Here is a 14,148-nt window from a genome sequence, read left to right on the forward strand (position 1 = left end):
CTGACGATCACCGCACCGAAGAGATCAAAAGCTGTGGTGTTCACGAAGCCGTGTGGCCCCTCCCGGTAAACCACGGGTATGTGAATACGAATGATCACTGTCCTCCGGGAGAACGCAAAGACATTACAGTCAAGACAGGTGTTCAATGAGGCGAGCATTCAAGCTGTCTGTCATCTGGAAATGCACCTCTCACTTCAAGCAAACCTACGAACCCATGATTAAACTCCTTGAGCACGATGGCACGGCTCATGCACTACGGTACGGTCCTTGAACACGACGGTACGGCCTTTAAGCACGACGGCACGGCCTTTAAGCACGACGGTACGGCCTTTAAGCACCATGGTACGGTCCTGGAGCACGACGGTACGGTACAGCCCTTAAGCACGACGGTATATGATGGTGAGGAAATGGTCGTGCCGTCGTGTTCAAGGTGTTAAATGCGAGTCTTAAAGGTGAACTCTGGTCAACACCTGGGAATATTTCGCCTCAAGAAAATTCTACAGTGAAGCCACGGAGTTAAGGAGAGACACCCAATATGCAAGTAGGACCCCCGATATGCAGCTCAGTATGCAAATTAGTTTGTCACACATTACCATGATGCCGAAGGATGGCTGCTAAAAGGGCTCGTAAAACTGACATATAAACTTTAGCCTAAAATCCTGGGCACACATAAACATGTCCTGAGAGGCCTTCACTCAGGCGTTCCACACACACACACACACACACGAATATCTCCGTGACAGATAGATATATCAATGCCAATCCACGGTTTGAACTTAACAACCCTATCTTTTTGCTACATGGTATAGGGCTGGCGTGTGCCGATACTGTGTGTGTGTGTGTGTGTGAGAGAGAGAGAGAGAGAGAGAGAGAGAGAGAGAGAGAGAGAGAGAGAGAGAGAGAGAGAGAGAGAGAAAAAATATACCACCACACCGCCAAACGTGATCACTGATCTTTGTGTCTCTTTCCCTCCCTCCCTCCCCGCGCGCCAGAGATGCTGGACCTCCCCCACGACGACAACGACACGGAGGCCTTCGGGAAGGCCAAGAGGCTGTACCACTCCTGCATGAACACCAGTAAGTGCTGCCACCATGCCTGCCGATCTCCTCCTCCTCCCTCCTCCTGCCGATCTCCCCCTCCTCCTGCTCCTCCTGCCGATCTCCTCCTACCTCCTCCTCCTCCTGCCGATCACCCCCTACTCCTCCTCCTGCCGATCACCCCCTACTCCTCCTCCTGCCGATCACCTCCTACTCCTCCTCCTGCCGATCTCCCCTCCTCCTCCTCCTCCTGCCGATCACCCCCTACTCCTCCTCATGCCGATCACCTCCTACCTCCTCCTCCTCCTGCCGATCACCTCCTACCTCCTCCTCCTCCTGCCGATCTCCTCCTCCTCCTGCCGATCACCCCCTCCTCCTCCTCCTCCTCCTCCTCCTGCCGATCACCTCCTACCTCCTCCTCCTCCTCCTGCCGATCACCTCCTCCCTCCTCCTCCTACTGATCACCTCCTCCTCCTCCTCCCTCCTCCTTCTCCGTCAGGCAACTTGTTGAGCCTCGGAGGGGGGAGGGAGGAAGTGGTGGACAGTGGGCCTCGTCTGTGTCGTCTGCTGTTTACAGTGTATTGCTGCTTGGTCTGTCTCCTGTCTGTGTAGACTATCAGTTCTGAATCCTGTCTGTGTAGACTATTATTTCTGTATTCTGTCTGTGTAGACTATTATTTCTGTATTCTGTCTGTGTAGACTATTATTTCTGTATTCTGTCTGTGTAGACTATCATTTCTGTGTTCTGTTTGTGTAGAATACTATTTCTGTATTCTGTCTGTGTAGACGATTATTTCTGTATTCTGTTTGTGAAGACGATTATTTTATATGTATTGTTTTCTATGTTTCTTGGCATTTGTGTGGAGACTTAACTACATATAAGGAGGGGGGGGACTACGTATATATATGTATGTATAGGTAAGGTATCATCCATGTATCTGAATGACAGCATGTAAGTATCTGTAATTATCTATCTATAATTATCTACATGTACTCTACGAGGAAGAAGGTGTATTACAATGGCAGTATACACTCTCTCCCATCGCACAACTACCTAAACCTATGTACAACTTGGTCAAGTACACCTCTGTGTTCCCCTCTCTCTCTCTCTCTCTCTCTCTCTCTCTCTCTCTCTCTCTCTCTCTCTCTCCGCCACACATCGCTCATCTTCCTTCTCACGGTCCGTCCCTCATCCCCGTTTTCTCGCTATTACCCCCCCGCCCCATTTTCCTCACTCTCCGTTCCGTGTGTTCGTGGCCACAAGAACCAGAGCTCCCGGACTGAACCTTTTTTTGCTCTGACGGAAAACAGTCGCACGAAATTCGTGTTTTCGTGCAATTCCCAGCGTCGAATAGAGACCACTCGTCAGTGTTAACCTTTCATAGCAGAAACACACACTCACACACACACACACCATATATATATATATACATATGATGTGTGTGTGTGTGTGTGTGTGTGTGTGTGTGTGTGTGTGTGTGTGTGTGTGTGTGTGTGTGTTCAGTTACATAAACTTTCAGTCATACAGAAATTCTGAATATCAAATTCTGAAGATAAACAAACAAAAAAGACCGTAACCAATGAATCATGAAATCTATCAAAATTCATTTTTTTTTCAAATCTAATTTGATAATTCAATAATCATAAATTATTCAGAAAGTAATTAATTTTGATAAAGCGTCCGTCGAGGGGGGGAGGGGAGGGGGGGTTGGAGGCCAACCATCCGGTGACCATTTAAATGGCCCCATTTAAATGGCTGAATATTACATCTCCCGGGTCTCTGGGAAATGGACTAGGATGGCGCGCCTGGTGTAGGGTCTCTCTCTCTCTCTCTCTCTCTCTCTCTCTCTCTCTCTCTCTCTCTCTCTCTCTCTCTCTCTCTTTCTCTCTCTCTCTCTCTCAATGCTGTCGATAAATTCCTCCTCCACCACCACAAAACCTCTGTGATCTACACCTGGAGTTCGTGGTCTTCAAATCTTGGCCACACTTCATCTCTCTCTCTCTCTCTCTCTCTCTCTCTCTCTCTCTCTCTCTCTCTTCTCTCTCTCTCTCTCTCTCTCTCTCTCTCTCTCTCTCTCTCTCTCTCTGGACAGAACAGAACGGCCCCGCGGGCCATTCCACCCGTAAAACTCGCGAGGCCAACTTTCTGCATAGATCACCCTGGCCCGGGGATAATACCCACCGGGGGGGGGGGAGAGAGAGAGAGAGAGAGAGAGAGAGAGAGAGAGAGAGAGAGAGAGAGAGAGAGAGAGAGAGAGAGAGAGAGAGAGAGAGAGTGTGTAGCAAATCCAGTTCTCTCTCACGCAAATAAGACTTTACATCATTTTTCTCCACATCTTCCGAGGAAACGCCCCCCCACCTCCCCCCCGTCATGAAGAGAGTTTCTGACAGAACTCGCTCACTTTTCTGGCCCACCAGGACGGCCCTAAAGGAGAAATAAGGATTAGTTTGCCTCTCTGGCTCTGTGCTGGAAGAATGTGTGAGGGGGTGGAGGGTGGGGTTAGTAAGAAAGTGGAGCTAGCTCAATCATGTAGCCTTGAGTCTCGGGCCGACACAGGGGATGAAATGCTAAGGTTGGTTCATTTAATCGGTCCGGGGGTAAAAGGAAGGAGGGGGGGGGGGGGAAAGGTTATAGGGGGAGTGACATCGGAGAGAGAGAGAGAGAGAGAGAGAGAGAGAGAGAGAGAGAGAGAGAGAGAGAGAGAGAGAGAGAGAGAGAGAGAGAGCTCTTCCCGTCCTGATGAAGGAGAACACATCAATCGTGTATCTGACCCCCCCACCCACACACACACACCTCTAAACACGGGAGCCACTTGAAGCATCATCCACTGTGCAAATCTTGCATCCATTACCACCTGCAACGTGAGAACTCACCCTATCATCCATCCATCTTAAATCACTTCAGGAACATCGGCAGTTCAACCCTCTGCTTCACTTCAGGCGCCCCTCTAAAAACAACAAAAAACAAGTACATAGCCATTCCTATACTTATTCTCCATCTTCCCTCCTTTCTCCCTCACTTCGCAGAAACGTACCCCTACTCCTTCAAGTCCCCAACGTACCGCCTTCTCGAGAGGTAATCCTCAATAATCAACTTCAAGACACAAAACAGGGTCGAGCCGTCGCCCTTGCACAAACATTCGCCAAACTTCCATGTTATTCCTCGTCCTGGACTGCTGGCAACAAGGGACACCCAACCCCTCAACACAGGGGAGTCGTACCCAGACCGACTCTTGCCCTGGGATTCGCGACGCCGTAATCCATAACGTAATTCCGGGTTATCCAAAGTCATTCAATGTAATCACACATCAAGTCATTATCATGTTAGTGATGTCTGTCTGTCCGTCCGTCTACCTTCGTGTTTATGTCTGTCTATCTGTCCTAATGGAGGGACATCCTTCACTTAAGTAGCGAGTTCGTTACGCCCAGCACGACGTGGCAATCTCGCCAGTGTGTGTCTCCCTCCTGCAGCAGGGAATGGCTTCATATCTCTCTTAATTCCTTACGGAGGATCCAGCAGCCTGGTCCTGGTGAAGATGGCTCGGGCATAAAAGCCATGAATATCCATCTTCACCAATGTGGGGACGGGTCCTGGGGTGGTGAAGAATGAGGGAGGGGTTTGTCAGAGGGTCCTGGGGGTTCTGGGGTGGTGAAGAATGAGGCAGGGGTTTCTTGGAGGGTCCTGGGGTGGTGAAGAATGAGGGAGGGGTTTCTTAGAGGGTTCTGGGGTGATAACACATCTGGTAGGGTTATGTTTCAGGCTTCTGGGGAGATGAAGTGTGGAAGGTTCTGGGGAGATGAGGTGTTGGAAGGTTCTGGGGAGATGAGGTGCTGGAAGGTTCTGGGGAGATGAAGTGTGGAAGGTTCTGGGGAGATGAGGTGTTGGAAGGTTCTGGGGAGATGAGGTGTTGGAAGGTTCTGGGGAGATGAGGTGTTGGAAGGTTCTGGGGAGATGAGGGGTTGGAAGGTTCTAGGGAGATGAGGTGTTGGAAGGTTCTGGGGAGATGAGGTGTTGGAAGGTTCTGGGGAGATGAGGTGTTGGAAGGTTCTGGGGAGATGAGGTGCTGGAAGGTTCTGGGGAGATGAGGTGTTGGAAGGTCCTAGGGAGATGAGGTGCTGGAAGGTTCTGGGGAGATGAGGTGTTGGAAGGTTCTGGGGAGATGAGGGGTTGGAAGGTTCTAGGGAGATGAAGAGGGGGTTTGTTGGGTGTGGGGTGGGGTGGTTCATTTGGAGTGCTGACGGGTAGGATCGGTCTCAATGGAGTTGAAGGATGTGGCAAGGGTACACGTTGGAGGGGTTCCTGGGAGGTAAAGACTTTGGAATGGGTTAGTTGGAGGGTGGTGGAGGGGAGTGATGACCCCGGAGATAGATCTTAAAAGTTGAAGACTTTGAGTGGGGTGTCTCGGGGGGCGGGGGGCTGTGGGGAGACGTGCGGTGATCAAGGGGGCAGCCTGGGGAGACAAAAGGTGAAGTGGGAGAGGTATGTGGAGAGGTGGTGGGATCAGAGGAGCAGCGGGAGCAGTGAGAGAAGTGTAAGGTGACGTGTCTGGCAACAACAGGAAGTGGGTGATGCCTGCCTCATTGCCGAAGGGACACTGTGTGTGTGTGTGTGTGTGTGTGTGTGTGTGTGTGTGTGTGTGTGTGTGTGTGTGTGTGTGTGTGTGTGTGTGTGGGTGTAGCCTTTAGCATCAGGCGTGCCATAACACGCGACAGAAACTCCATAAAAGATAAAAGGGACCGGAATCAAAACATGGAGAGCAACGGACCGACACACAGGAGGGTGAGCGGGAAGGAGAGGCCAGGCCAGGTGTGTGTGTGTGTGTGTGTGTGTGTGTGTGTGTGTGTGTGTGTGTGTGTGGGACTGGGATTGGCTGGGGGTGTAGTAAGGATTGGTCAGACTGCATATCAAAAATATCACGCACGGATTGGCCAGAGGAACTCCGTCCTTAAAGTATAAGTTTACATATCGAGACAGTGGGTAATGGATTTCTAAGCCAAAGATGAAATAATTAATTTCAGGATAATTACTGCCTTCACGATAATCATCATTACTATCATTATCATCCTAAAAAGAGAAGAATGGTTAAGCCAATGACGCCGTTCTTCGTCTGTTTCTTGCGCTGCCTCAGTTCAATTCTCGAAGTTCATCTCAAAACTGGTTTCAGTTCTCCCGGAGCTCGCTTTCCGCTCCCTAAAACTCGTTCCAAATACCACACGCTCTCGTGCCCACGCTCCCGAGACCCCCACCTCACATTCTGAGGGCTCTTGACCCCCCTCGAAAGCACCCACTAAAAACTTAACCTCCATTTAATCACAGGCCTGACGACCTTCACTGAAAGCCCAGTTAGGTTTCTGAAGCCAATTGACGACCCGAGTAAACACTTAAGGCTTCCCTAAAATGTCTTAAAGCCTGATTACCCATCCGCACTCGGCTTCACCACCATGGCTAAGCTCCCCGAAGCAGTTCCGCTTCATCTCTCCAAACTCTGGGTTAAAAGTCATCTCACGCTTCCCGAAAGTCTGAATTTACCTCCCTAAATTCCAGCGTCTTAAGTCCCTAAAGCCCGAGTTCAACCCCATAATCCCGGCTTAAACTCCCTAAACTCCACCATCAACTCCACAAAGCCCGGCTTAAACTCCCTTAAATCACTGGGCCCCAAAGCCCGACTGGAACTCCTTAAAATCCCACGTCTAGCTCCCCAAGGGCGAGTTGACACACCTAAAACCCACCTAGACTCCCCTCAAAGCCTGGCTTACGTTCCCCAAAGCCCAATCCCTCTCCCACCCCACCCTACAACCTTCGGACCCTGGATCCACCCGATGCTCTCCTCAACCCCCCCCCCCCTTATTTAACTCCCCGGGGGGGAAGGGGTGTTCATTAAACTGCCCGAAGGCTTGATTTAAACGCCTCGGTGCCTGGCTGCATGCTCCACTGCCGCTGATGACGACGGCCGTGCATGCTATTACCCCCCAACCCTTCAAAGCACCGAGCGGCTATAATGACTTTCCACGGGAATTTAGCGGCGCGAATTTTTCAATCTCTCGTCTCGCCCTGCTCAGTGCAGACGAGACGCTTTCTGATGAGATACTGCGTATCTCCTGAACCTTCCCTACTGTAACAGAACATTCGAGACTTCTATACGCTGCCTGTGTCTATCGTTTCATCATTCTGTCTATTGCAGTCATCCACCATACGTACTATAAAAAAGGATTTTATATTCTTTTAAACATGTTTATTCAACAAGTTTCTTCCTTAATTTTCCACGCCTTTACTCTCTCCTGCACCGTTATCTTGTCAACAGTACCGTTATATTCCCTACCGTACTGTTATCTTCCCTACCGTACCGTTATCTTCCCTACCGTCCCGTTATCTTTCCTACCGTCCCGTTATCTTTCCTACTGTACCGTTATCTTCCCTACCGTCCCGTTATCTTTCCTACCGTACCGTTATCTTCCCTACCGTCCCGTTATCTTTCCTACCGTACCGTTATCTTCCCTACCGTCCCGTTATCTTCCCTACCGTCCCGTTATCTTCCCTACTGTACCGTTATCTTCCCTACCGTACCGTTATCTTTCCTACCGTACCGTTATCTTCCCTACCGTCCCGTTATCTTCCCTACCGTACCGTTATCTTCCCTACCGTACCGTTATCTTTCCTACCGTACCGTTATCTTCCCTACCGTCCCGTTATCTTTCCTACCGTACCGTTATCTTCCCTACCGTCCCGTTATCTTTCCTACTGTACCGTTATCTTCCCTACCGTCCCGTTATCTTTCCTACTGTACCGTTATCTTCCCTACCGTACCGTTATCTTTCCTACTGTACCGTTATCTTCCCTACCGTCCCGTTATCTTCCCTACTGTACCGTTATCTTCCCTACCGTACCGTTATCTTCCCTACCGTCCCGTTATCTTCCCTACTGTACCGTTATCTTCCCTACCGTCCCGTTATCTTCCCTACCGTACCATTATCTTGCCTACCGTACCGTTATCTTCCCTACCGTCCCGTTATCTTCCCTACCGTACCGTTATCTTCCCTACCGTCCCGTTATCTTTCCTACTGTACCGTTATCTTCCCTACCGTACCGTTATCTTTCCTACCGTACCGTTATCTTCCCTACCGTCCCGTTATCTTTCCTACCGTACCGTTATCTTCCCTACCGTCCCGTTATCTTTCCTACTGTACCGTTATCTTCCCTACCGTCCCGTTATCTTCCCTACCGTACCATTATCTTGCCTACCGTACCGTTATCTTCCCTACCGTACCGTTATCTTCCCTACCGTACCGTTATCTTCCCTACCATACCGTTATCTCGCCTCCTGCCGTACCAATCCCATGTCCTACCGTCTTCCAACCACCACCATCAACAACAAGGAAGACTCGAGAGAATTCAAGCTAAGATCTCTCGGGCTGGATGAGGTACATAAAAAAAAAAGGGGGGGGGGGGGGGGGGGGAAAGGAAAAAAACAAAAAAAGGTTTTGGTGAGCGAGTGCTGGAGTCTGGGGTTGCTAAGGCCGACCGCACGCCCGCGGGAGGAGGCAGCTGGAGCTGTTTATACCACCAGTTTAGTTTCCTTGGTATTCTGTGCACGAGTTACTTTTAACACAGTCGCCCCCAACCGGATAACCCGTTTTCTTCTCCTGTATACACAAGATTTTATCTTCACGCCCCCAAGATTAGAGTTAATATAATACACATTTATTTTTGTAAAACCAGTTGACTTTTTTTCCCCCCTCTCTATTTCCTACAGAATATTACACCACCAATGGGTTATTCCTCTTCCACACAACTGTTATAATCCAAGACGTGTATAACCAACCAGATTATTACAACTTATCACAGGCTATGTATAGACATAACGAGAATGCACGTACAGACATAAGAATGATCTCATAACACCTGGAGATGTTGACCAAAGTATCGGTTGGTGGACGTAACTTGACAACGCTGGCGGGTTTCACTGACCCCGGTAGATGATAGACACAAGAGCAACCAACCAGATGACAACTGGAATTGTTTTAATGCCTCATTGTGGATCAACACCGTCTCCGCTTAGTGCAAATTCGTTTTCTATTATTCCAAATTCTTTCGCTCATCTTTCCTAACCTTCCAAATTTTTCCGTGGCCACAAGCACTCTACCTTTTAACTAACTATCAATAATAACAACGTGTTAATTAGACGTGGCAGTTTACCTGGGATACCTGCATCAAAACACGGTACATTGAAATAACGCCTAAGGCAATGTTAGTACAGCATAATGACACCACTTTAAACGCTGGAACCTTTCCGCTTAAAACCTAGTCACGTTCCGTGTTAAAGATCTTCCGCTCTGATCTACAGACCCAGACACCGGGTTGGGACGCTATCTTGGCCCTTAACGTCGATAAAGGCGATGGTACGACTCTTAATCGTCGAATAGTAGCAATACGCTGATAACACTTTGCTTTTTCGTAGTCTACTAAGTCCTATGCCACCTTTTCCCCAGCAGGGGTCGGTATGACACCACCTTTTCCCCAGCAGGGGTCGGTATGACACCACCTTTTCCCCAGCAGGGGTCGGTATGACACCACCTTTTCCCCAGCAGGGGTCGGTATGACACCACCTTTTCCCCAGCAGGGGTCGGTATGACACCACCTTTTCCCCAGCAGGGGTCGGTATGACGCCACCTTTTCCCCAGTAGGGGTCGGTATGACACCACCTTTTCCCCAGCAGGGGTCGGTATGACACCACCTTTTCCCCAGCAGGGGTCGGTATGACACCACCTTTTCCTCAACAGGGTTTGGCATGACACCTCTTCCTCCCCTGCAGGCTTCACAGTGCACGAGCAGGACATGGCAGACTCGCCCATCTTCGACCTCCTGACGGCGGAGCAGCTGGGGGAGTGGCCGCTGCTCGCGCCGGACCGCTGGAACGAGACCCAGTACAACCTGGAGCGGCTCCTGGCGCAGCTGACGCTCTACCAGGTCCACACCTTCCTCGACTCCTACATCACCCCGGACGAGAGGAACTCCAGCATGTACACGCTGCAGGTACGTTTCTCCTTCTGCAGGAGGCTCCTCTCCATCAGTAGGTGGGTTTTCTCTCCACTGGTGGGTCCTTAGTATGTCGGTCGGTGGGTCATCAGTCTCCACAGGTGGGTCCTCCCTCTACAGGCGGGTCGTCCTTTTTCCCTACAGATGGGCTCTGTCTCTACAGGCGGGTCCTCTCTCTCTCTACCGGGGGGTCTTCGATCTACAGGTGGGTCCTCTCTCTCTACCGGTGGGTCTTCGATCTACAGGTGAGTCCTCACTTGCATACGGGTCTTCCCTCTCTATAATGGCGGGTGCTCTTCCCCGCGATCCTCCTCAAAACACGAGACCCACCTCCCGTCTCTCCTCCCGCAGTTCTACAAGGGCTCGCCAGCGCTCTCCAGGAACTACTTCCTCAACACCTCCAACGAGGAGTACGCCAGCTACATGTCCGCCTACACAGCGCTCATGGAGGAGACGGCCATGGCGCTCTCGCCGGACAAGTCCCTCAACACCTCCTACGTCGAGGAACTCATCGCCTTCGAGACCAAGTTTGCGCTGGTGAGTGACGGGTCAGCTGGGGGGGGGGGGGGGGGGGTTTGAGAAAGAGGGAGGTAGGGAAATAGATATAGGGAGACGGAAAGCGGCAAGGTTAGGGTAAACGAAGGGCAGGGGTGAAGAGAGGGGGAGAGAGGTAAAAAAAAAAAAAGAGTGGGAGAGAGAGAGAGAGAGAGAGAGAGAGAGAGAGAGAGAGAGAGAGAGAGAGAGAGAGAGAGAGGTTAGAAAACGTATATGAGAGCATACATATTCAGACCTACATACATCGAATTATCCCCTGCAGCCATACGGCATAGGTAGCGAGACCGTGTGATGGTCTCCGACTTACCCTGAACACATGAAGAGGGGTGTCTGTTTTCCACTGGCTGTTACAGAACGACGCTCAAGGCCCTTAACGACCCTGGGAGTCGACAGGCCTAAAGCCGAGATAACGAGCCAAAATAACCTCACAGCGCTACAGAAAAAGCCGACACAAAATTCCGGGTGGGGGTAATAAATACGTCTGGGAGCCGAATTTACTGAAAGAGGCCGGCATTAAAAGGAGTCAGGAGGCTCTTTATACAGCACCGAGTGGGTGATGGAGTGTGCCATGCCCAGGGGGAAAAGCGAGAGAGAGAGAGAGAGAGAGAGAGAGAGAGAGAGAGAGAGAGAGAGAGAGAGAGAGAGAGAGAGAGAGAGAGAGAGCCAATATACCAACCATACATCTATTCATTCTCACTACGGCGGACATCAATCGATTCCTCAAGAGCTTCCCCCTTTTTCTCTTTTCTCGTCTACCTCAAACCCTCAGACACGACGGTACGAGCCTTGAGCACGACGCCACGACCCCCTGAGCACGACGGTGCGACCCCTGAGCACGACGGTGCGACCCTTGAGCACGACGGTGCGACCCCTGAGCACGACGGTGCGACCCTTGAGCACGACGGTGCGACCCCTGAGCACGACGGTACGACCCTTGAGCACGGCGCCACGAGCCTTGGGAATGATGGCCTAGCGCCTCTGAGTTGTTGTTGTCCCCGGAGATGGATATATTCCCAAGGATCTTGCAAATGCAATGTGGCAAGAAAACTGTGGCGTGGGAAGGAAGATTATGTTATGGAAGAGGTGAGGCCGGTGTGTGTCGGAGACCAGTGGAACGGATGGTGATGGAACGGTTGACTGTGATGGAGGGAGAAGGTACAGAGAGTGATGACTGATGGAAAAGATGGGGGAGGAGGAGGATAGGAACTGCAGCATAGTAAGAAAGATGTAGCAAGAACGAAGGAAGAGTAAAAGGAATTGAAAAACATCGCATTTGCAAAACCGGTTCCACATCTGCTTTCTTTCTCCACGTCCCCAGTTCCCCATTCCAGGGATGCCTCTAAACCTACTATCAACGCCTCTAAAGTACCCAATAAGGCCCAAAAACCTCCATTAACGCCGACAAATTTCCCCTGTAATGACCTAACCTCCAACTAATGCCTCCAAACTTACCATCAATGCCTCTAATATCCCCATCACAGTTCGTCCAATCCTCCAATTTACACCTCCCAACTTTCCATTCATGCCCTATCCGTCACCTTAGTCTCCAACCCTCCAATGAATGCCTCCAAACCACCCAGTTATAAATCTTTAACCTCACACTGACGCCTCAAATCTTCTCATTAATGACTCCAAACCTTCCATTAACGTCGCCTTTTTTTTTTTTTCTTTTGTAGATAACAGACAGTCGGACGTGCGGCAACGGGGGCGAGGGAGGCAACCTGACGGAGTCGCTAGGGGAGGAGGAGGAGTCCTCCGGCAGGATGACGGTGGCGCAGCTGGAGCAGATGGTGCCCGAGGTGGGTTCCTGCCGGGTCCTTGTGGGTGCTGCGGGTCACATCGGGTCCTGGTGAGCGGGTATTGTGAGCGCTACCAGGTCTTGGTGGGTTAGCGTGGGGTGCTGGGATAGTGTTAATGGTACTGGCGTGTGAGTGTTGTGTGATCTTCGACGTCCTATTGTCCTACAGAATCCTGATGGCTGAACACTGTGGGTCCTGAGTAATCTAGATGGATTCTTTTTAGTCTATAGGGGGGACTTAAAATGTGGGTCCTTGGGAATCTAGATGGATCCTAGCAAGTCCTATAAGTCTTGAGTGAGTTATAGGGTATCTAAAGGGTCCTAGCACGTCCTAAGGGTCCTGAATGGGTCATGGCACGTCTTAAGTGTCTTGAGTGGGTCCTTGGACTTACAAGGACTTATCTGGGTTTCCTAGAACCTAGCAAAGACCCTCAGGACTTGCTAGGATCTCTCTAGATTACCAAGGACTTAGCTGGCCTCCTTGCTTTCAACACCCGCTCACTCTCCCCATCCTTCCTCCCATCAGATCGCGTGGGGCCGCATGTTGAGGTACACCTTGGAGGAGTACGAGCTGGATCTTGACGTGGACTCGCTCATCATCACACTCCACTGCCCTGCCTACGTCCCCGACCTGGTCAAGATGCTCTCCACTACTCCTAAAAGGTACCACTCCAACCTCATCCCCTCACTTCTGAAATCCGTCCTCGTTAAATGGGCGAATCAGTCAATTAGTCGTGAGGAGATAAGACTGATAGACAAGGGCACACTTAGATAGGTTGGTCCATTAGACAGAGACCTGATTTAATACAGTGACTCAGACAGTCTCCGTGCCTACTAAAAGACCTACAATACAAGGGCCTGTAAACCATCATGCTTGCCCACTAGGTAACCAGGTTCTTCTCAATGTAAAGAAGGGATGAGTAAGTTGTTTGTCTACCACTACTCCTCAGTATGATTGAGAGAGGGTTAACTTGAGCCTGCTTTGCCTGCTTCAGGGTGATCGTTAACTACCTGCTGTGGAGGTTTGTGCTCCGCTACATGCCTTACATCAGCAACTACTTCCAGCAGCTCTGGCAACAGTTCAGGAGCGAGGTAAGCCATCCTAGTGTCCTTCATTTACTTCTGTAACGTGCACTGGCTATGAAATAAATGACATCAATTCAATACGAAATATACAATCAGATAATTACGATTTAGTCATACAATGACAGACAGATCAAACAAACAAAAAACAACAACAACCATATAACGTGAGGTTGTAATGCATATAATAGACGCCAAGTCTGCAAGCATTTCAATCAGCTAAGTGAGGCAATGACTAATTCATCAAATAATAGAAAATTAACAACAGAACATCAGAGGACAACTTCATAGCTAATCCCCTCTCCATGCATTACTGAGTCGCGTGTCGTTGACACGTTAACAAAGGCTGGGTTCGTGTTGCTATCTGGAAACGCTGTTCACTCTCGCCCCCCCTTGCAGGTGCCAGACCCCTTCGAGGAGCGGACCTACCTCAGCCGCTGGAAGGAATGCGCCGCGGTGGTCAACGAGGGATTCGGCGCAGCCCTGGCCAAGATGTATGTTGAGCAACATTATGACCACACTATCTCAGGCAAGGTGAGACGGTCGTGAGGTGGGGGAGGGAGATAAAGTCTCTTGGTCAGACCCTGCCATCTCTTGGCAAGTTGAGACGGTCTTTAGGTGGGAAGGAGAGATGTTTGTGG

The 14,148-nt window shown here is 50.4% G+C and overlaps 2 protein-coding genes across 2 annotated transcripts in view; one reads left to right on the top strand and one right to left on the bottom strand.

Moving 5' to 3' along the window:
- The window catches only part of LOC139763255 (uncharacterized), a 256,023-nt gene that overhangs the window by 190,080 nt on the left and 51,795 nt on the right, over window positions 1-14,148 (bottom strand). The gene's annotated exons all lie outside the window — the stretch shown is intronic.
- The window catches only part of LOC139763350 (membrane metallo-endopeptidase-like 1), a 193,314-nt gene that overhangs the window by 160,498 nt on the left and 18,668 nt on the right, over window positions 1-14,148 (top strand). The window contains exons 5-11 of the mRNA XM_071689373.1: window positions 993-1,076; window positions 9,848-10,068; window positions 10,423-10,608; window positions 12,303-12,425; window positions 12,951-13,087; window positions 13,420-13,516; window positions 13,907-14,041. Coding sequence (XP_071545474.1) covers window positions 993-1,076; window positions 9,848-10,068; window positions 10,423-10,608; window positions 12,303-12,425; window positions 12,951-13,087; window positions 13,420-13,516; window positions 13,907-14,041 — 983 coding nt within the window. The remainder of the gene's footprint in view (window positions 1-992; window positions 1,077-9,847; window positions 10,069-10,422; window positions 10,609-12,302; window positions 12,426-12,950; window positions 13,088-13,419; window positions 13,517-13,906; window positions 14,042-14,148) is intronic.

The sequence above is a fragment of the Panulirus ornatus genome, chromosome 46, assembly GCF_036320965.1.
Source record: "Panulirus ornatus isolate Po-2019 chromosome 46, ASM3632096v1, whole genome shotgun sequence".
In the NCBI taxonomy this organism is placed as follows: Eukaryota; Metazoa; Arthropoda; class Malacostraca; order Decapoda; family Palinuridae; genus Panulirus; species Panulirus ornatus.